At 37.4% G+C, this 23,241-nt stretch overlaps 2 protein-coding genes across 3 annotated transcripts in view; both read left to right on the plus strand.

Annotated features, from left to right (window-relative positions):
- LOC116295685 (intraflagellar transport protein 122 homolog) overlaps positions 1 to 14,626 on the plus strand; it is a 110,527-nt gene extending 95,901 nt beyond the window's left edge. For both annotated transcript variants that reach the window (XM_089035283.1, XM_089035282.1), the window contains exons 22-45: positions 63 to 103; positions 303 to 375; positions 738 to 764; positions 1,268 to 1,321; positions 1,467 to 1,529; positions 2,016 to 2,069; positions 3,055 to 3,099; positions 3,649 to 3,743; positions 4,100 to 4,171; positions 4,829 to 4,913; positions 5,088 to 5,210; positions 5,593 to 5,659; positions 6,007 to 6,085; positions 6,590 to 6,666; positions 7,153 to 7,244; positions 7,738 to 7,838; positions 8,686 to 8,767; positions 9,079 to 9,162; positions 9,820 to 9,931; positions 10,342 to 10,384; positions 11,228 to 11,316; positions 11,746 to 11,828; positions 12,757 to 12,921; positions 13,531 to 14,626. In XM_089035283.1, the coding sequence (XP_088891409.1) occupies positions 63 to 103; positions 303 to 375; positions 738 to 764; positions 1,268 to 1,321; positions 1,467 to 1,529; positions 2,016 to 2,069; positions 3,055 to 3,099; positions 3,649 to 3,743; positions 4,100 to 4,171; positions 4,829 to 4,913; positions 5,088 to 5,210; positions 5,593 to 5,659; positions 6,007 to 6,085; positions 6,590 to 6,666; positions 7,153 to 7,244; positions 7,738 to 7,838; positions 8,686 to 8,767; positions 9,079 to 9,162; positions 9,820 to 9,931; positions 10,342 to 10,384; positions 11,228 to 11,316; positions 11,746 to 11,828; positions 12,757 to 12,921; positions 13,531 to 13,614 (1,890 nt within the window). In that variant the 3' untranslated portion in view covers positions 13,615 to 14,626. The remainder of the gene's footprint in view (positions 1 to 62; positions 104 to 302; positions 376 to 737; positions 765 to 1,267; positions 1,322 to 1,466; positions 1,530 to 2,015; positions 2,070 to 3,054; positions 3,100 to 3,648; positions 3,744 to 4,099; positions 4,172 to 4,828; positions 4,914 to 5,087; positions 5,211 to 5,592; positions 5,660 to 6,006; positions 6,086 to 6,589; positions 6,667 to 7,152; positions 7,245 to 7,737; positions 7,839 to 8,685; positions 8,768 to 9,078; positions 9,163 to 9,819; positions 9,932 to 10,341; positions 10,385 to 11,227; positions 11,317 to 11,745; positions 11,829 to 12,756; positions 12,922 to 13,530) is intronic.
- Positions 14,627 to 16,712: 2,086 nt separating this feature from the next.
- LOC116295686 (uncharacterized) lies at positions 16,713 to 22,083 on the plus strand. Its single transcript, XM_031703590.2, has one exon. The coding sequence runs from the start codon at positions 16,881 to 16,883 to the stop codon at positions 18,255 to 18,257; it is 1,377 nt and encodes a 458-aa protein (XP_031559450.2). The 5' UTR covers positions 16,713 to 16,880; the 3' UTR covers positions 18,258 to 22,083.
- The last annotated feature ends 1,158 nt before the right edge of the window (positions 22,084 to 23,241 follow it).

The following is a 23,241-nucleotide window of genomic DNA, read 5'->3' on the forward strand; positions in this document are numbered from 1 at the left end:
TTGATACTGTGTCAATAAATAATAGATTATTAACAATTTTTATTGAATATCTTTCTCTTCAGTCTGCACCAATGTATCAATATCTGGAAAAGAAAATTTACAAGTAAGAAAAATTGCTCTTCTTAAAGTCTTGTTAGAGTAATCATTTTCTTGAAGTAGTCTGTATTACAATGAGCAATATAAATATAGGAGCAGTGAGGAAGGTAAAGAAAATGAGAAATATATTTGTGAAAGTAAGCCGGAGAAAATATTGGGATACAATGATAAATCAGTGAAAAATGTAATTTCTGTTTATCATTTAGGAAAGCATATAAAGTAGCCTGTCTAGGAGTGACTGAAGGAGACTGGATGGCACTGGCTTTGGAGGCTCTGGAGGTATGGTGGCTATGGACTGTACCTATTACTCGTTTAAGTGCCGCGACGCTTAATAACTTTTTCTGGCTTCATATGTGGTGTTAATTTGGGGGTGGCATTTATTCGAAGGTTGCGCTTAAAAAAAAGTATTACCAAATATAATAGAAATGTACCAATAGAAGTCAATAGAAATGTACCAATGTTTTTTGTATGGAGAAAAGCGCTTAGGTGCGACACATATTTGATGGCTCGGGCGTTTGATTGAGGGCAGTGTTTAAAGAAGTAAATACGGTAATATTATAATATTATTACTAGCTGTTTGGCCTGTTATGTTGGTTTTTGTGTAGTCTGTATTTAACTGATCACAAATGTTTATTTAACAGGGACTTGACTTTGATATTGCTAAGAAAGTAAGTGTGATTTTTTTTGTGATTCTTTGTTCACTTGTTGTTTTTACTTTTTCTGTAGTTGTACGTAGCTGCTGTTGTTGCTATAGTTGCTGTTTTCTGTTGTTATTGCTGATGTTGTAGTTGTAAGTTACTGCTGTTGCTGTTGTTATTGCTGCTGCTGTTGCTGTTGTTGCTATAGTTGCTGTTTTCTGTTGTTATTGCTGATGTAGTAGTTGTAAGTTACTGCTGTTGCTGTTGTTATTGCTGCTGCTGTTGTTGCTGTTGTTGCTATAGTTGTGGTTTTCTGTTGTTATTGCTGATGTTATAGTTGTACGTTACTGCTGCTGCTGTTGTTGCTGTTGTTGTAGTTGTAATTGCCATTGCTGCTGTTGGTGTTAAAGTTGTTCATTCATTCATTTATTCTGTTGCTGGAACTGTTGATGCTGCCTTGGGCTTTTTTAATGCAATACTAAAGCATTTGCCTAAATCTAACATTATTATTAATATCCATTTGACTGTACTAGGCTTTCATTAGAGTAAGAGATCTGAGATATTTGGAACTTATCCACAACATTGAGGTAAGTAAAAAAAGTGCTGTCATGTTATTTATTCCATTTGTATTTAAATGAAATCATCTCATTCATTGAAGCAGGTTTTTCACCTTCTGTTGTTCATATTATTGTCAATAGTTTTGATGTATGATATTATTTTTAATTTCTGTAGGAGCGTAAGAAAAGAGGTGAAACAGATGAACAAGCTTTTCTTGCTGATGTGTATGCTTATCAGGTACGAGAAACTAGACGTCCAGGTTTATTTGAATATCAAACTAAGAATTCCATTGCTTCTTTTTTCCTATCATTCCATTCCATTACAAGAAACTAGACGTCCAGGTTTATTTCAATATCAAACTAAGAATTCCTTTGCTTCTTTTTTCCTATCATTCCATTCCATTACAAGAAACTAGACGTCCAGGTTTATTTCAATATCAAACTAAGAATTCCATTGCTTCTTTTTTCCTATCATTCCATTCCATTACAAGAAACTAGACGTCCAGGTTTATTTCAATATCAAACTAAGAATTCCATTGCTTCTTTTTTCGCATCATTCCATTCCATTTGTTTGACCAGCATATATTCTTTTCCAGTTTTTACATTGGTCTTTCTTTGTTTTTATTGATATTTAAAGGGGTACTGAATATGTACACTGTTGAAGGCTTGAAATAATTTTTCTTTTACTGTCAGTGAGATAGAGTTTTTGTTTTTTCTTATGAAGGGAAAATTCCATGATGCAGCAAAACTATACAAGAAAACAGCAAATGAAGATAAGGTAAGCAGTTGTGTGACTTCCACCCATGCCCCCTACCCTACCCTCCCACTCTGTACGCTCTTTTTGCCCATCTTCTACCTGCAAATGAAGATAAGGTAAGCAGTTGTGTGACTTCAACCCATGCCCCCTACCCTACCCTCCCACTGTGGACGCTCTTTCTGCCCATCTTCTACCAAACGAAGATAAGGTAAGCAGTCGTGTGACTTCCACCCATGCCCCCTACCCTACTCTCCCACTGTAGACGCTGTTTTTGCCCATCTTCTACCTGCAAATGAAGATAAGGTAAGCAGTTGTTTGACTTCCACCCATGCCCCCTACCCTACCCTCCCACTGTGGATGCTGTTTTTGCTCATCTTCTACCTGCAAATGAAGATAAGGTAAGCAGTTGTGTGACTTCAACCCATGCCCCCTACCCTACCCTCCCACTGTGGACGCTGTTTTTGCCCATCTTCTACCTGCAAATGAAGATAAGGTAAGCAGTTGTGTGACTTCAACCCATGCCCCCTACCCTACCCTCCCACTGGATGCTCTTTCTGCCCATCTTCTACCAAACGAAGATAAGGTAAGCAGTTGTGTGACTTCAACCCATGCCCTCTACCCTACCCTCCCACTGTGGACGCTGTTTTTGCCCATCTTCTACCTGCAAATGAAGATAAGGTAAGCAGTTGTGTGACTTCAACCCATGCCCCCTACCCTACCCTCCCACTGTGGACGCTGTTTTTGCCCATCTTCTACCTGCAAATGAAGATAAGGTAAGCAGTTGTGTGACTTCCACCCATGCCCCCTACCCTACCCTCCCACTCTGTACGCTCTTTTTGCCCATCTTCTACCTGCAAATGAAGATAAGGTAAGCAGTTGTGTGACTTCAACCCATGCCCCCTACCCTACCCTCCCACTGTGGACGCTCTTTTTGCCCATCTTCTACCTGCAAACGAAAATTTATTATCTAAATCTAGTGACCTAGTTTTGTTCTCTTTGTTCATAGGCAATGGAAATGTTTTCAGACCTTAGACAGTTTGAATATGCTAAGGTAAGAAGTGTCGTAAGATTTATAAATTAGTTATCATTATGTTAATAATCATTGTTGTTATCATTACCTTCATGACCATAATCATCATCATTATCATCTTGATCATGAACATCTTGATGATCTTGATCATGAATAACGATCTTGATCATCAACCTACATCCTCCTCCTCCTCATCATCATCATTACCAGTGCCACAAACCACCAATCATTATTATCATTTTTATCGTCATTGTCATATCATCATGAACAACGATCATCATCATCAACCTACATCATCATCATCACCATCATCATTCAGGTGCCCCCACCAACCATCATCATCATCATCATATCAACAACAACCATCATCACTATCATCATTCAGGTGCCCCCAACAACCATCATCACCACCTATATCACTACTACCATCATCATCAATGATATAATTAGACCTTAACAAGAACCATCATCACAATCATCCACCATCACCACATCTATCTCTACTACCATCATCATTGCTGATAAATGACAAACTGTCTAAATAATGTACAAATATGGTTTGTATTATAGGAGTTCCTTGGCTCCAGTGATCCTAAAAACGTCAAACAGTTGATCAAAAAACAAGCCGAGTGGTGCGAGACAACCAATGATCCTAAAGCTGCCGTGTGAGTATTAACATCAAAGTTTCTTCTGAATTGTTTTTATTTCCTTTTTTTCACAATCCCATTCATTTTTTTACAATCCCATTCATTTTTTTACAATCCCATTCATTTTTTCATGTTTCTATACTGGTTCCTTTTTTACATCTGGGCATCTATTTTGTCATGTTTTTCCATTTATTATGTCGTGTTTTCCTATTAATTTTGCAAATATTCCTATTTAAATTTTCCTCAGGTACCTCTCAGGTACGAGCCTCCCCACCCTTCTATATATAGGATACACCCCCCACTCCCCCCTGGTTCATTTCTTAATTTCCCCATAAATTTCCCTATTTATTTATCTATCATATTTCCTTCCATAGGGATATGTTTCTAGCTGCTGGAGAGAATCTCAAGGCGATTGACATCATTGGGGAACATGGTTGGGTTGATAAGTAAGTACTGTTGTTGTAGTTTACTAATGTTGTATTAGGAAGCCATTTTATACAGTACATGGTTTTCAAATGGGCCCTAAATTAACATAAATACGTAACATAAATATAACTTATCTTATAAATAAATAAATAGATAAATATACTGTTATGGCGCTGTGATTTTCAACTTTGTTCTTGCTCCTGCATCAATGCCTGGTAAACTTCCTCGTGGGTTGTCATTATTAGGCAGATTAAGATTCCCGTTTTTCCTTCCCGCAAACAACAAACGTGACCACGTTTTCATCGTTTCCCTACACTTCTCTTTACCTTTTGCAAACCTTCTAGACAAAGACAAGTATTCTTTTGTTTATCTACTACTTGGAGATTTTTGAGATTCCTTTTCACCAATTATAAAGAATTTTTGAATAGTCAATTGACGTTTCACGTTTGCCGTCAACGAGAATCTTACACTCTATTTTTACAGCCCTCGTCACTTACAAGGCATAATCCAAAAATATTGTCCTAAATGATGCAGAAGGGCTTTTTGCGTGAAGATGTAACTGCAAGTAGCGTACACTGGACTTATGAATAACTGTGAAGCTGTAAAATAGCGATAGTGGCAACTTTGGTTATTATGCACTCGTTACAATATGTTCACTTTGTCTAATCTTCTTATAGACTATTGGAAGTAGGCCGCAACTTAAACAAAGCAGACGTAGAAGGAATCGATAGATGCGCGTACTTCTTCAAACAGCTTGATCAGGTAATCTTTATTTTTGATCGATAAAGTTTTTTTCTTACAAGATGGTATTTTCTTTCGATGACAGTGCAACAAAATCCTATATTTGCATCGTCAAATCTGGAAAAAGGGTGTTAAAAGATAGAGCCGGCCGAATCGTTTGGAGAGTAAACTAATGTTGTAATGATTTCATTCCAGCATGCTTATGCAACAGAGATGTATATCAAGAAAGGAGACACCAAGGCTTTGATGGAACTACATGTTGAAACAAGACACTGGGATGAAGCGTTTGAGATGGTAGAGAAACATCCTGAATATAAGGTATGGTCCTATGTTTTTGAATTGTGTTGTGACGTCGTTTCTTTGTCGTCATTTTTGTTGATTGTGGTGCAGCATATGGCCTAAAATTACGGCCGTTCATTCGCCAGTCATGATCACCAGCCAAATTAGTTTTAGCTCAGTAATACTTATTTCGTTGCTGGTCAAAATGACGAGCAAGGCAAAGATTTGTCCGATGACCGGCCGTTATTTTAAACCCTGTGATGACAGACGGTGTTGGGTGTGTGTGTGTGTGTGTGTGTGTTGGGGGGGGATGCTGCTTTCCTTTACATTTCATTTTATTTTACATCCAAACCAAAAAAACTTGGTTGATTGGTTGATGTTATTTAGTTGAAAATTAATTCGCAGTCTTTTCTGTTTAAAGGACAACGTTTATGTACCTTATGCGAACTGGCTAGCTGAGAATGATCGGTTCGACGAAGCCCAGGAAGGTATTACGCAACACTTGTAATAGAATTTTCTGTGCATTTCTTCGATTAATTTAGTATTGAGCCGCGATGCGCAAAAATTAGCTATTTGTAAATTCGTCTTACGTCTTATTACCAAAAATCCCACTTTATATAATACTTTGGGGGGAAAAAAACAGACACAAAAACATTTCACTTTCCAAGTTAAGCTAAAAACCCATTTAGCTGCCCATTTCCTGGACTGCCTTACCTGCTTCGCTTTCGCCTTAGTAGGACTTACAACGGAATAACAATGCGAATGACACTGCTATGTCATAGTGCGTATAGCCCCTTATTCGCTTTCTCTCGCTTTCCTGTTTTTATAATTCTAGCATTCCACAAGGCTGGAAGAAGAGACGACGCTGTTCGTGTTCTTGATCAGTTGTGTCAAAACGCCGTCGTGGAAAGCAGGTAATAGTCGCCTTGCATGGCCAGCCTTGATCTGCGCCTTTCTATTTTCCTACACCTCTATATTACGGACACCTCTATATTACGGACACCTCTATATTACGGACACCTCTATATTACGGACACCTCTATATTACGGACACCTCTATATTACGGACACCTCTATATTACGGACACCTCTATATTACGGACACCTCTATATTACGGACACCTCTATATTACGGACACCTCTATATTACGGACAGATATTTAGGTTCAGGAAAAATCACCATACAATCTTTGTTTCATATACCCAACCTCTATATTAGGCGGACAATTTTTTGCTAGCCCTTCGGTGTTCTGATTGTAGAGGTTCCACAGTGTAACTATAATATCGTTGACATACCCGTTAACTGCGTTATTTTTTTTTGATGTAAAATTCGCCATAAGCGACTCTTACCATTACTTTAGAGGCTCATCTTCATTTAATGTTCAGGTTAACCATATTTATTGTCCATTGTTGTCTAGATTCCAAGATGCTGGTTATTATTACTGGAAGCTTTCCATGCAATGTCTGGACCTGGCAAAGGGCAGCGATGAATCAGGTACCAATAAAATCCCCTTTATTTATCTTCATTTCTTTAACAATGTGCTTTAGCGAACGCACATGACATGCCAACATTAGTTTGCAGACTACGTAGCTGCAGCTTGTACCACAGGTAGCCCAAGCTATGTTTTTGTAAATATTTCACTAGGACTTTTTTAATATGCATTATTTTAAAAAAAACTGAAATAAATGCTACTAACATTTCATATCATCCTGTTCTTATCTTGGTCTGTACTAAATTTTTGCCGATTTGCAGCTGTTTTGGGCCGTTGATCCTCTCTCAGGATCATGCAAGTCATGCAGATTATGCAAATTTCAACAGTTTCGGAAGTGCTCGTGTATTGCGCATGTGTCTCTCTCTTTCTCTCTCGTGCTCTCCCTTATTCACTATAAAACCCCAATAAAAGTAATAGGTTTTTATATGTAGCTAGCATTTGAACTTGTGCTGCCTTTTATATTTGCTTTTTATGTGTTTGTATTTTAGAAGAGCCAGACTTGATGATGCTGGACAAGTTCCACGAGTACCAAGAGAAGGCTGAGATATATCACTTGTATCATTCTGTACACCGATACACGGTATGTCAGTCACTTCTTTAGAGGCATTCAAATGAACAAATGGTTCATGCTTATCTTGCGTCCATTGCTAGTTAGTCTATAGATACACCCTCACGCTATAAACCAATCAGAGCGCGCGTCCTACCTTAACTATGTTATAACATCTTTTTAACCAGTCGTAGTGAAATCAGACACATGTCCGGCACGGCACGGCACGGCACGGCACGGCACGGCACGGCGCGTCCATACCGTCAATTTTCATAGCCTTATAGAACCAATTAGTCATATCCAACTAGAGGTCTATCATCAATGCTGCATTCTGATTGGATGAGGTACTAGTAATCTACAAGTTATACAGTATTAGTAGTGAAAAATGCCGTGGTCGCCCTCATGGCCTATGAGTCAATAGACCATTCGGCCTTCGACCTCGTGGACTATTGACTCGTGATCGAGGACTAATTACTAATCAGTAAAATATTCAGAAGTAACATGAATTATCCTTTGTATTTTCCAGGAAGAACCGTTCACGTCGCATCTTCCTGAAACATTATTCAACATCGCCCGTTACCTGCTTCATCTGCTGATACGTGAAACACCTATCGGAGTATCTCGAGTGTATCCTTCCTCTCATTTTACTATTCAGTGAATTTTCCTCCTTATTGCAACTAAAAGCGGTAGTTGACGCGCAACATTGCATAGTTTTTCGAGGGATGTCACACGCAGCAGCTTTTCTTGCTACAAAATGAATTAAGGAACCACGGCTACCTACACAAAATTCCCTCCAGCAGAAGATTGAAAAGTCACATTTCATTGGTTGTAAGCATGTGTTCAAAGGTTTCATGATATTTTGAAATGACAGAAGAAGGTCATTAACTAGATGGAGAACTGAACCTTGTTGCGCACAACATTACTTCTGCACTGAACGCAATCTCGTATTCAGAGGCTGCGTTTCTTGTGGCCTGCGGTGGAGAAGGAGGGCTCTGGCATAATCCATTTTTTGAGACCAGGATTTCTTGGACTTCCGGTATAAGAGCGCATGCGTTCAAAGACTTGCCAAAAATATAAAAATTTGCACCAGATTTCTTTTTTTTATTTTTTATTTTTTTGTTCGGAAGTAAACACAGAACACTGAAAGCATGATTTTCATTGATTATATTTCACTCCCGGAAAATTGCCCATGCGCCAAAAAATGGAGAATGGAGTATGTCAGAGCCCTAGTTCTTCGCCGCAGGCCAGAAGATACGCAGTCTCTGGGAAGGAGATAGCACAGAACGCTGCAATCAGTAGTTGCGCCGTGCTTTCGGATCTTCTTTCTCCAGGATGTTACGATTTTTTGGAAGGCGTTAGAGAAGCAATATATATGTGGTTTTCTGGACAATAATCTCAGTTCCTGGTTCTGATAATACTGGTTTGAATAATCATTAAGTGCCCAATATATTTGTTTTTACTTAACAATCATCAGTGCGACACTGTTTGCTCTGGCGAAACAAAGCAAGAACCTCGGAGCATTCAAAATGGCCAGAACAGCGTACGACAAACTTCAGGTGAAAATAGCTAGGGTTTGTTAGCCTTTCTAGCAGTGTAATGCTTTCAGTTCCACCCCGTTGAGCTGCGCCACTGCTGTAATAGCGGTGGCGATAAGCGATGACAAGTTTTTTTAATGGTATGTAATGGTAATGGTATGGGAATTAAAAAAGGGCGTTTCCTTTTTGTGGCTTACCAAGCTGTTCTCAGTTTCCATCCCGCTTCCCTCCCCCCCCCCCCCCCCCCATTTTTGTCGTCAGTACGTTTGTGTCTAATAATAGAACTCAGTCATAATCGAAGAAATGAATAAACTGTGTATTGATTTAATTAGGCTTTGAAGATCCCATCAAGATTTCAAGAAGCTATAGATATTGGTAGCGTAACTATAAGGTCCAAGCCATTTCACGATAATGAGGTAGGCAAATATGTTTGAGGTAAACGTAGCATAATATGATAACGTGGGGGCCTTGCCGTGACCTCGACGACCGCGCGCGCGCCTCGAAAAGAAATTTGAGTTGAATGTTTTTTATAATATTATTCATGCAAAATTACATAATCATAGATTTTTTTATTGCTAGTTATTATTTTTTCTTTATATACTTAGTATTGTAAAGCGCTTAGAAAAATGAGTGAATCAGCGCTTTATAGATAAATTTGTTTTACAGTAAAACTCCTCTATACCGGACAGTGCTGGGACCGATAAAAAATCCGGTTTCGCGGCGGTTCCGGTATACTGAGGTTTTTGCAATAACCATGAAAAAACAGTTTTTTGTGCATTATTCATTATATTTATTTATTTATTTTTAATTACTGGTGCTATTATCTTTAGAGAGGCCCTATCGGGGGGAGGGGGGGTTGGGGGGGGGGGGGGGGCCCGTTGCTATCGGTAATTCATTATAAACAAGGCTGTCGTTGTTTGCTAGTTCGTGGATCTCTTGTCGCCATTTCAAGGCTATGTGCATATCACAATTTACCCCTAGCTCGGCCTCTTTAGGCCCCATCGATTTTGCTAAACCAGAACGTTGTTGATGCAATATATTTATCAAGTGTATTATATATTTGTCTTACCCAGGAGGTTTTACCAATGTGCTACCGATGCTCAACAACCAATCCTTTACTCAATAACAAAGGCAACCAATGTATTAACTGTAGACAACCTTTTGTCTACTCGTTCTCTTCATTCGGTACGTTGTATCTGTAACAATAGAGTGACGATACAGCGGCCATTTTGGTATACCAAACATTTACATTTTCTATCCTCCGGAATTTGAACTCTATTTTTGTCCAAAAACTATGCAGAAAGTTTCTATTGTTTGGTATATCAATATGGCTGCCTTGTCACGTGAGTGAAAACGCTCTATAGGTTACTTGATAATTTGATGAAAGGGAACGGGTAAGGAGGGGGAGAAGGAAATGGAAAAATGGTGAAAAAAATGAGAAATTGTGCTTCTCCCTCCTCGTAAAGGCGCGGGAGATGAATGAACGAAAAAAGGAGGATCGAATCTTTACAGACCAAATTCTGATACAGAAAAGAGAGAGACATGTTTTTGGGCTTATACTAGTAATCTAATTTGGATATTTTTATTTATGGCAGAGGTATTACCTTTAGTGGAGTTTGTGTTGGAAGAAGATATCAGGTATGGCTGCTGAAGACATCATGATAGAGTATACGCGCTTCCACAGAGGAAGTCTGAAGCCTGGTTCAAACGAGCAACGCAAGTAATGCTCACACGCGCAAGTAAATTAAGATAAGTTAGCGCAGTGGTGCTTGTTTACATTAAAGATATTTTTGGTCTTGCGTTTGCATTTGCGTTGCTGTAGTTCAAACGTTATTTTGCTCGCGTTTGCTTTTGCAATTGCAGTTGCGTTGCTCTTGTGAACCTAGTTTAAGCATTCCTTTTGTTTCTTTGTAAATTCACGTGAAATATATAAAACAGTTATCGTATGAGTGTGAAACATACAGTGTACTGACTTACATCACGTACACGGTGCGACATGCCGTAGAGCAGTTTTCTTACGAGTGTGAAGATACGGAACTACCTTATGGCAGGACGTTCACGGTGGGACATGCCATAACACAGAAATGCCTTCCCATTGTCTTCCAGAAAGTCATTCAACGATAGCGCGTAGTTCTACGGTAAGATACGGTACGACAACGTATTTGATTTATCGTTTCCCCTTCACACGAAAACTGCCCTAAGATTTTAGACAACTCGGCTAATATCAGTTCTTTTTCTTTATATATTAGACCTCGGCTCAGGCGTAATGTTTCCCCATTTTAGACCACGTGTCATTCCCTTGAGAATAAGATTCTTTGTTTGAGCTCTATCCATATTCATGTGCCTTCTCATGTGCAACCGTTAAACAAAGAAATGGTATTCTAGGGAATGATACGTGGTCTGAAATGGGAGAACATTACACCGAGCGCGCTCGAGCCAAGGTCTATTATTATTATATGTATTATTGTTTTCTTTATGTAGTGACGATGAAGCAGTCAAGTTGATCGAAGTTGAACCAACAGCAAAGCGAGAAAAAGATTTGTCAAAATGGAAATCCACAGACATGGGCAGTATCCTTGACAACTGGCTATAAGGATCTATTTACCTTTCGTTTTTCACTGACTGTTTGCTTTCTTGGTCACGGAGCCCAGCTATAGAGCACCCTCTTATCAAAATGAAGTCACCTTTCTCGCCGGCATTAATGGACAGCCTAGAGCGTACCCAGCCATCAGTTTCTTGACATGTCTTTATTAAACATCGTCCATTAAAAAAAGTTAAAGTCTGAAAGAAACCTAAATTTCCATTTGGAAAGTTAGTCTAAAAAAGTCTTCGCGAATTTGACAAGCATTGAGCAAGCTATCAAGCAAGCTTTTTTTGGTTGAATTTTTTTTCTTCTCTCTCTTTTTGTTAAAGCTCGTTACAGGTAGCGCTATTGATTCTCTCAGATTATTTTGCATATCTTCATTCCTGGTTATATCATTTTCTTAACTCAATACTAGATGTACAAACTCTGTCACTCGCTGACCTACCGCCTGAGGATGACGATGATGATCCATTTACAGCAAAGCTAATGAGCTTTGAGGTGAGTGAAATGTTTCCTCTAGAGGGTAGCCTGGTTCTTTGTCAGGGACACCCAGAGGAGAGCTGCGGAAGCCCCGCTATGCTTTCTCGAGGGTTTTACTCCGGGTTCTACAGTTTTCCCGTCGCAAAACCTATTCAGTCTCAGGCCCCGTCCACACGTATCCGGAAATTTCTGTATCCGCAATTTTTTTTTTTTTTTTTTTTTTTTTGCGGATGCGGGTTGCGTCCACAATTTTTTTATCCGTATCCGCAAATTTTCGAAAACGGTCTCCAGAGTGGAAATTTTCGAATACGCTCCGAATACGGATACGTGTGGACGGTCGTATCCGCAAATTTTCGAATACGCTGACGTAAACACGATTTTGCGCATGCTCAATAAGAAAAAATTTCCATCAAAGGGACTAGGCATTAGCGTGCAGGGCGGATCAAGAAATTTCCGGATACGTGAGGACAGTGAGAACGATTCGAAAACGATTCGAATACGCTGCGTGTGGACGCCTACGGGTACGGGGCCTAAATTCCAATCATCTTCCGATCTGTGAGTTATTACCCATGCACTGACAGATCAGCCCAACGGTTGTTTCAAGATATCAATACAATTTGAAGCCTTTCTTCTTTCTTTTTTTAATTTTTTTTTTTTTTTTTTGCAAATGTTATAAATGCCGTGTAAGTAAAACCATTTCAACCTACGGTGTACTGGATTTTTGTTTATCTTCAAATCGTTTGATTTCACATATTCAGTCAAATCTTATATAAGTGATCCACCGTATACCGCATTTTTGTTGTTTGTGGCGTCTACAAATTATTTTCTATATAAATGTAATTTATTATAAATCTTATGTTACCAATTTTGGACTCTCCTCTCCTCGTAATAAGCGTTGGGTCGACGCTCCTGTATGCTAAGATGATTTATTCGTTATTTATTATAGCAAGGAGGATCAGAGTTCGTACCTGTGAGAGTAGGGCGTTCAACTCTTAAGGCTATGAACAAACTGGAAGTCATAGTAAAGAAATGGCCTCGGCCTCTCAAGTACCAGTACTATAGGTCATTAATGCCTGATGTATCGATAACACTGTGCGAGTCCTGTAATCGGGTGCGTATCTCATGTATGAACTTCTCGGGTGTGTTTTTTGCATTGAAATGGATAGGGGGCGATCAAATGGGGTACAGGAAAATTGGACTAGTTATTCGTAGATATTTAAATATTTCTTTTGCGTCACAAGGAACCTATCGTGACAAAAAGAACTAGTTCCCCGAGATTTCTAGGTATTTGGAGCAAGGTTTAGAGGTTGCTAACCAGAAAGTAGTTAAATCATTAACTGCATCCATCCCCTGCTGTTCATTAAATACATCCACCATGAGTTCTTCCCCTGCCTTCCCCCAACAGGGAGGGAGGGAGGGAGGGAGGGAGGGAGGGAGGGAAAGAAAAAGAGTAGAGGGAAAAAGAGAGGGAAAATCGACGAGGTTGATTAGTCGTTAGTTTGAATCACGTTTTTTAATTGCACATGAAACTCCAAATAGTCAAGATAGATTTATCAAGAAATGTTTTTAGGCTCTTTTCAGAGCGCTCTAATCTAGTTTTTTGATTTCCCCTGCAGTAAGTAGTTGTGTAACCATGCCCTTTCGAGTTGATCGTGAATGGGGAGACTGTTAACTAGTGACGTATTGATATGATTGACATTTCTTTTGATTTGTGTTATAGGTTTTTCACACCGACGACTACGAATTGATGGTCCTACAGAAAAATTCCTGTCCCTTCTGCAGAAAACCAGCTGAACATCTTTAGAACAGCTGTCGTCGCGTTACCTTGGATTCGGCATGTATTCAGCCAAATTGGCGATCAAAAACAATATCTACTCGACTGTATCTTTATAGATCCAATACTTAAGTCCTGCCTCTTAGCAAAACCAAAATTGCGGTTGAAATCTTGAGAGCCTAAGCACCCCAACCACCCTATTTGTTTAATATTTCAGAATATCGTTCTTGGTATACGTATTTTCTTTTGTATGCTGGGTTTTCGTATGTTTAGCCGGAATGATTATGATAAAACTGTTAAGTAACTCAAAATCTATTAGAAAAAAGACGTTCCGCTTATCTGTCACAGACGTATCTCGTTCACGGATTGACGTGGTTATTTTATTACAATCATCCTAGAAGATTAAATCTGCCCTTGAATGACCGTCATTTTTGAAGAGTTTGTCGGATCAGGTGACTAATCTTAAGTCTTTCCGTTGAATTTTTGAAGTGGTGTTTAAAGGAGAAAATCACATGTTTGTCTGGTTGAACACGAATCAAGGTTACTCAAGGTCATTTTTTGCTTTAACCCCATCCCTCCGAGGCAGATAACGTGAAGGGGTGGAAGGCATACGCTGGTCTTAGGCCCCAATTTTGAACATTTACACCGGCAGAGTTTATTTTCTATAAAGATTAACAAAAACCTTACCTCTAATAATATTTTCGGGTATCATTCCATTTACAGTGCAGGCTTTCTTTAATCCTCTTAGATTTTAGCTTCCTCCTTACTTTATTAACATTTTTTTTGCGTTTTACACCATTCCATTCGTTGATTCCTTTCTGTCTTTGACTGGTGTTTTTACCACGGTACATGTTTCTCGCACAGTACTATAAAAAAATAGTTGTCGGGTATCTTTATCGAAAAGCTTAGAGATGAACCTCTTAATTCTCACTTATTCTAAAATACACCCATTTTATCTTTACTCAGCAGTTTAGAAGTTTCCATGTAAATAATGTAAATAAATAATTCGTAAATATTTATATTAAACGCCTAAGTGTTGAAAGCATTTGTGGGCTTATTTTGCCGATTTTGTTATTTGTCGTGGGTGAACAAGCTATTCTTTAATAATTGCCCAAAGATTACCCATTCCTAAATAAATACATCACGATTCCAGTACTACTTGCATTGCAATCGTTACCCAATGGCTTCCGCGCGCGAAAAATGAGATCGGTTAGGATGTACAGCTTCTCGTCCAGCCGTTTCTTTCTTGAAAGGAAAACAAAAGAAAATATCTTATTTGCTTCCAGGGTTTTTCCTTCTTCCCGCGTAATTCAACTTATATATTTCCCCCGACCTGTTTAGATTGAAGATCGTTCTTGAAGATGCATGGTTCAAAATCTCGCGCGACAAGCCGGTGTAAAATCTCAGTTCGACCCAGCATATTATTTTGATTTAGCCGGCTCCGGCGGCGCGGAGCGGACATCTTTGAAGTTTAGACATAAAATCATATATTAACTGCTAAATTTCCAGTTAAGGAGCAGTTTGTTTGGTTCATGGTACGACCCGTAGCAGTTCAGTCCACTGTTTCTAAGGCCCCGTCCACACGTATCCGGAAATTTTTGTATCCGCAAATTATTTTTTTCACCGTTTTCACCGTCCACACTATCCGTTTTCGAAAAATTTGAGGATACGGACACAAAAATTTGCGGAAACGTGTGGACGCAACCCGTATCAGCAAAAAAAAAATTGCGGATACAAAAATTTCCGGATACGTGTGGACGGGGCCTAAATCAATCGTGCATTTGTGGTTAATTTTAAAATTCCGAAAAATTTCACTTTTAATTCTAAAGATAGTACATGATTTATTTTCCTTCGTGTCGCGGTCAGGGTTTTCTTTGAGTGGCAGGCAGCAGTACAATATTTTTAATCAGCATTAACTTGATCAATCTCTGTAGCATTCTAGATCTTTTTTAACAGCTATTCCTTTTCTATTCGACTTTGATTGGCAGCTTGACCACTGGCCAGGTGCTGTTCTATTCTTCATCCTTCGCACTTTAGTTCTTGTATTTGTTTAATACTTCTAGTACACTTGTAAACTCCAAGAACCAACTCTTCATCCATTCCTAGCCGAATCATAGTCCACCTCAGTGAAAATGCCTCTGGCATCTTTTTTTTCTGCTTTCGATCGATTTGTTTTGAATCAAGGAAAGCATTGCTAATGTATAACATATTTTATTTACGAAAAGAAGAATGCTATTGTACTTTCAGTTTTGTCCAGTTCAATTCTAGAATATATAAATGACCTTCATACAAGCGGCTGTACCATTCTACGACTCTGTTCATGTCTTAAATGTCGCAACCACTTTTCAACACTTAGAATATTTTTTTAAATCCTTTTAATCACTAGAAAGCAGGACCAGACACGAAGAATAAAGTAAAGGTTTTAAGGGTTTATCAGTTACGCGCTAAATTTGCATATTTATACAACTTTTAATGATCTTTCCAAGCATTAACACAAATTTTGTTCATGCCGATCTTGAATAGAAATACAAAAATATACATCCCTCGAGCGACTTAGAATCACAAAGCTTCATTAAACATCAGTAAAAATTATGTGGTGATTTTCAAGTTCTAAGCCATTTTCTTATAGCCTCCAGAACTGCTTTTACGGACTTTACGACTCGGCCAAAAAAAATCTTTGTTGTTCTTAAAAATCTTCAGATTTTTTGAACTCAAACTTAGAATCGATTGAGTTCAAAATATTCGTGTATGACCACAAAATATTTCATTTCTTAATCACTAGGTGGGCAGATGTTTAAAAGAAATGCTGATATTTTCATCAATGAATAACTAAACAGTGCACTGAAACCCTTTTCCGGTCAACAATGTTTTGATCACGTGATTAATCATCATAACACCCGTGGGGTCAAGGGTAAAGCGGTTAAGTACTCTTTTTATAAAATTCACATATTTCAATTTCAACAAAAAAATAAAAGCTTCATTACATTAATAACGTATTTATGACTGATTTTAGTGTATAAAAGTTTATTGCGAGGGTTTATGAGCAAAAAGATTTGTTGAGTGTAGAAATATGTTCATCCCCTCCCCCTAAGGTGGAGTGTCCGAACAAAGTCCTTTTATGACACTCTACACGTGTACAAATCATCACTTGTGTCTCCCCTTTGTCAGTTCAACAGATTTTTCCCTCACTAGCACCGTCACATCCACTGTACTAGAATATCCCGGCGAGAAGGACCCGAAGCGAAGCGGAATTTAAGTCTGAGTTGCCTGGTAGAACGCAATCAGACCGTGAAATTATGGCACACGCTCAAAACGGAGCAATCAAAACAGCTGAGGGAACCTCGACCGTCGATTTCAACGACCAGTTAGCATGGAAAAGGGTTTCCTATACATCTTTGTTATCAATTATTCTCGGTTTTCCAGGTGTGGTTCAATATTTCTTCGGCTTGCCGTGGTGGTCTTATCCCTTTTTATTTCTCCTATTCCTCGTTCCTCTGTTTGGGATTTTTCTCGTGGTCTATAATCGTCTATGTGTTTGGGAACTCGGCACTGAAGGATCTTGTGTCAGTCAATACATCACCTTCCATGACAAATCGCTCGAAAAAACCTACGGCAAACGAAAAATCCCATTCTATGTGCTGTACGAAGCCTACGCAGATGGTAGACTCGACTTCAAAATGGACCCGCTTCAAGCCTTGGAAAAACGAAAGCTCTTCGCGACTTTTGAACTATCCTTTTATCATTTGAAATTCTTCGTCTTCAGTTTTATCCCCGAGTTGTTGTCTCATTCAAAAAACCAGGATTGTAAACAGGTACGTGACCATTATGACCGAGGCAATGATTTCTACGAGGCCTTCCTTGGCCCTCTTATGATATATACGTCGGGAATGGTGCACGATAAAAGCGAAACTTTAGAGGAAATGCAGAAGAATAAACTGGCGATGGTCTGTGAGAAAGTCCAGATGAAAGAAGGTGACCGGCATTTGGACATTGGGTGTGGTTGGGGTACATTGGTCAACTATGCAGCTGAGAATTGTGGGACCACCTCAACTGGGGTCACTCTGGCGAGGAACCAAGTCGAGTGGGGTGAGAGAGTGTCACAACTGAAGGGTGCTACTGCACGCACTAAATTCTTGTGTATTGACTACCGTGATATACCCACAGGGAAATATGACAAGATTACCTGCTTGGAAATGGCTGAACATGTAGGTGTGCGACATTTCCAGGCATTCCTTAGACAGGTGTCTGATTTGCTGGAAGACGATGGTGTATTCTTCCTTCAAATTGCTGGGCTGCGCAGAGCATGGCAGTGGGAAGACTTTGTCTGGGGAATCTTTATGGCCAAGTATATCTTTCCTGGAGCAGATGCAAGTTGTCCTCTTGGTTGGTTTGTGACTCAACTTGAACAGGCTGGCTTCGAGGTCCAAGGAACAGAGAAGGTTGGAATTCATTACTCCTACACCATCCAACGCTGGTATGAAAACTGGATGCGCCCAAACACCCAAGAAGCCATGAAGCAAAAGTATGGGAGAATTTCACGTGTATGGGATATATTTCTAAGTTGGTCTACCATCATAGCAAGGCAAGGAAATTCAACTTGCACGCAGATCGTGTGCCACAAAAATCTTAACAACTACAATCGCTCTAGGTTCTTCAAGCTTAAAAACAAATAACTTTCAAGTTGTCTTTGGCCAAATAGGTAAACTGAGCAGCAAAATCAATAGCTCTAGGCTCTAGTTATAACTAACAGGAATAATGTTCTTATTTCCAGTTACTACTTATTATACTTAGACAGTCATGCATCCCTAGAGGCTAGTTTAGTTAACTAAAGTAAATCAAATGCTACTGTAGGCCTATGGTATATAACTCTACAAAATATGAAGAAATTGAAATTTTAAATGATCGCTGGACAGACCTCAATTTATTATCAGTTAAACATGCTAGTTTACTTCTCGCAAAGATATAAGAAATTTGAAATAATTTAGAATTCATTAGTGCTAATGAAGTTTGTATTAATTTAATTATCATATTTCTCTTCAACTTCAAACTAGATTTAAGTTTTAGTACATTTTTGATTATCATTTAATCTTTATTTTTAATTTGCCTTTTCATATGGTTTTTGATAGAATTTGTTCCTTTGATGCATTTAACAATATATTTTGATTATATTATAATTTTTTAAGCGAGTGATAAGCATCTATTGTTCCATATAAGACAAGCAAAACCTTAGAAAATTACATATTTTCACTTTTTTAAATTTTTCATTCGATAAATTATTCTTTAGGACTTTTCCCCAGCTCTTCATATCTTATTTTTATTGAAAATTCAGTGTACTGTTAAATTCATTTAAGGCTATGTCCTTTGTTTATAGATTTACCTGAATTCCTGGTGATTTGGTAAGTTTCTTTATGTGGCATTATGCAAAATGATAAAAGTTTTTTGCAGCTGCATTCCTGTAAGACATGCAAGGAACCCCTTTGAACTACAGGCAATGCCTTATTATAGTTCAATACAATTATCTAACCTAAATTTGTGGGTCTCTAGTCTCTAGCTACCAAAGTTTGATCTTAGAATTAACTAAACCATGCTGCAGAAATTTATATTTAAACAAAATTGAAATATTACACAATGAACCAGCTTACAATTTTTAGAGCTTTGTTAATAACTAGTCAAAATTTCAAACTCTCGGAAAAATACATTACTAAGGTCATGTTAATTAGAAAATTAGAATTATTACCAATATTTATTTATTTCAATTTATAATTTAAGGGTTTTATCAGACTGCTTGTGCTTTATTTAGAAATATATATAGCCTTTGACATGCATAGATTGCTAATATCGAAGAAGAATAAAATGGCCTCACTTGATCCAAATCTACACATTGCTAATATCAGTTTTTCTAACGTATGATTTTTTCTTGATTATTTAGTGTATAGGGAATGATCATTTTATTTTGTACATCGATGGGCCTGGTTTTTTGCCCTCAGTTTTTGATAAGCTGATTAAATCTTGTGATCTTGAGCAAAAATGAAAATTGTCTGTTACAGAATCTGATAAGATAGTCTTGAGGGAAGTAAGCAAGATAGATTCAATTTGAAAAGTTGGAGTGGTTTCAAGATGGTAGTTAGAGGGTGTTCTTTTTCGGTGTACACAGTGTACACAGTCATCTCTAAGATTGGAAGCCCTCATAAGTGTGAAAAACAATAGCTTTTCGCCTCAAGATGAGGACAATCTGAAAGTAGAATTCATGGTTCTGACTCATAAGTTTTCTCAGTGGGATTAAAATCTTGTCTCACATACAATATTACACAGCAATTTGATTTGATTTTCACATACTGTTGAAACAATTTAGAATCAATTTTTTCATGATCTGAGTATTAAATTCTGAGATATTCTAGTAATTTGTGGGGTAGGGCTTAAGCAAGGGATTGAACCATGAATTAAAGCAATGTTCAGCAAATGGGAAAGAATGTAATGTCCTTACACTGTTATCTTGAGATTCCACTGACTTGAATAATATTAAACATAATTATATCTAGATTTATGCTACACTTATGAATAAGAACAGTCTTGGTTATTTAGCTTGTATGAATCTTGTCATACACTTAGTTAGGGTACATTAATATTGCATATATTCAGATTTTTGAAGCATTATAAAGCAGTGAACTCAAAACATACATTGACAATTTTAGAATCCTGTTTTACACTTCAAGAATTTTTTGCTGTTTTGATAATATCAGGAAAATTACTTCGATGAAACAATTATAGTTTTAGTTTTCACCTTAAGTTTTTATACGTGAAAAAAACACTAGAGAAAGTAAAGAATGTAGGCCCTAGCATCAAAATATGGACACATTATTCAAACACATGAAATTAGTGAGTGACAATAATTAATTTGCTTTCAGAAAATGTTTGGGAAATATCGTCACGCAGTAATCACAGTCACTTTAATTTTTAAACAACATCTGGAGTATTTACTAAACTAATTCAACTAACTAGCTCAATTTCAATGTTACTGAATGATTAAATTAATCCTTGGCCAATTCTTGGCCAAAAGGTACGATTACACGGAACAGTTTTCTCTGCAGCTTATGTCACAACGGCGTTGAAACACGAGTTGCAAGATTGTCTACATGCTGCAGATCATTGCCAAAAGTAGAAACAAATTCTGAAACTTGTCTTGCAATATTTTTCAAATTGTGCTGTATGTTACAGTCGTTACACACTGCTCCATGCAGAGAAAATTGTTCCGTGTAATCGTGCCTTAAGCCAATGAATACCAAATCAATGATATTGTGTAAGAAAAAATATGTATCTTAAATTCTAGACAACTGTCGTTGAAGTTGGATGAAAGTATTGTGAAATTACGATTGTATTACAGTACGTCAGCCCACAAAATATTTTGTGGTGTAAAGTAACATAATTAGAATTCTTTTGTTTGATTTACACAATAGCTTAGATTTTTACTGCTATTATGAGATTAATTTTTGAAGAGGGTGTTATTTAATGTAAACAAATATTATTAATTTGTTAGGTTGGTATTTGAAATATTTATATTCAAGGGATGGAATTCTACTTTCATAGGGTAATTTTTCATACCATCAATGTTATCAAGGGTTAAGATGCGATATATCTAATTCAGAATAATATGAGATTTGAATATTTATCTTTTTCTAGTTGACCACATGTATCAATTTTTAAATTCCTGGAATAGTAATAAATAATAGTAAAAAATATTTATTTATAATAGTAATAGTTAGATATATATAGGGTTCTTTTTACTAGCTACATGCACGAGCAGAATTTTATCAAGCCATAGGATCAGACTATGAAGTTACAGTACAGTTTAATAATAAGTGTATTACGTTATAACGGTGAATTAGCCCAACGCCTTAAGGTTCTGTTGTGCAATATTTCCATGACGGACCCTAAGAACATCTGCAAAGAAGGCTAATGGTCTAAGGAAAGTATCAAGGAATGGTAGAGTGAAGTCATTTAACCCGTGAAATATATATTAGACTAATACACATTTATTTCACGGGTTATATGCCTTCACTCTACTAACTTGTATAATGAAATGTAAATAACGATGGAATGATTTTACTTGCTTGTGAAACAGAGTCGTATTTTAGTGAGTCAAAGTAAAACAAAAGAAAACGGATTTAGAGTGTACTCTACAGCTATGTATTATGCTTACTTTATTTTCATGAGACAAGTAAAATTGTTCCAATTCTGCACATTATTTACTTAGTTTCTGCATATTGCTTATGGAAATGCCTTGTTATACGAGCATGTTGTTAGTAAAAAAGACAGTTGATTTATTGAATGTAAACATATTATAAATAAAAGCTTGTTAGCTTATAGTTTTTAAAGCATAAATTCAAATATTTAATGATTGATGTGAAATAGAGCTACTGAATTAATTTAAGCGCTATAAAATAAAGAGACAATATCTATAAGTAGGGCTGTGTATGCAGCTCTATCTTTGATTTTGAAAAAGTGTTATTTTTATTACTACTTGATAATTATATTATTTTTAAATTATACTATTATTTTATACAGTGGTTTTGAGTAGTATACCATGAAATTTAGACGAGTCACTTGAATTTTCTCGTATACGCTGAGACAAGTGAGTGTAGATGCCTAGAAAATATGGGTGACAAGTGGGATATTCCATGGTGTGATATCCATATAACCAAGTGGATGACTGATAACATTCATTTATGATATTCAGTGGCGTGCCATGAGAAAGCATTGAATATGTACAACTATTTTATCTCACAACAATGAAAATAGTAGGCATTTAGTTGAGAACTTCAAAACACCACAAATGTCTGACCAAAAGGAAGAGTTGAATACCACAGAATATACATGTGCAACAGCATTGCTGCAATAATGAAATTTTTTCTAATATCCTAAAAATCCTGTGTTCTGATTGGCTGCACGTGTAAGCAGCTTTTTCTGACCACTTTCCGGAATCCTGGGATAACAAATAATTGCAAAACAAGTTGAAAAAGTAAATTGGGAAAAAAGGTCTTTAAAAGCTAAAGGCTTTGATTTCTATATTCAAGACCTCGGGCACAGCTTCCCCTATTACATACTCGTGGCCGGTACATATATAATATATCCTGAAGGGACTGCCAAGAGGATCTGTGGAAATTCTGGGAAATGAAAAGAATTGACTGAAATATAAATCTTGGGAGTAACCAGAGGGCTTATGACTTGAAGGAATTAGAATTTGCATTGGCAGACCAGTGAGCATATTAGCCATCCTGAGATTGATGAAGACAGTGATTAGTACTTCATGTAAGACTAGAGTGCAAACAGTTAATCCGTGAAACACTAATTACTAAATAGTACAAAATAGTGCTAATTAAACAATAGAAAACAATGGAATTTGCATGAAATTGTGCTATTTAGTATTACTCAAGTTTCACGGTTATATTGTTTGCACTCCACATGAAATGGCACTATTTGATTATTAATTATTCAAGATTCTAACATCCTGTAACTCTAACCCAAATCCTAACCCAAACTCCAAAAAAAACCTAACCTTAAACTTTATTACAGAATAGTGCCATTTCATTAGCCTCCATTGCAGACATCCTCGCAGGATGTCTGCAAAGGAGGCTACCATTTCATGTAGTCTTACATGAA

The sequence above is a fragment of the Actinia tenebrosa genome, unplaced genomic scaffold, assembly GCF_029948245.1.
Source record: "Actinia tenebrosa isolate PJP-AT-01 unplaced genomic scaffold, QUT_ActTen_1.0 PGA_scaffold3__52_contigs__length_22856419, whole genome shotgun sequence".
Classification (NCBI taxonomy): domain Eukaryota; kingdom Metazoa; phylum Cnidaria; class Anthozoa; order Actiniaria; family Actiniidae; genus Actinia; species Actinia tenebrosa.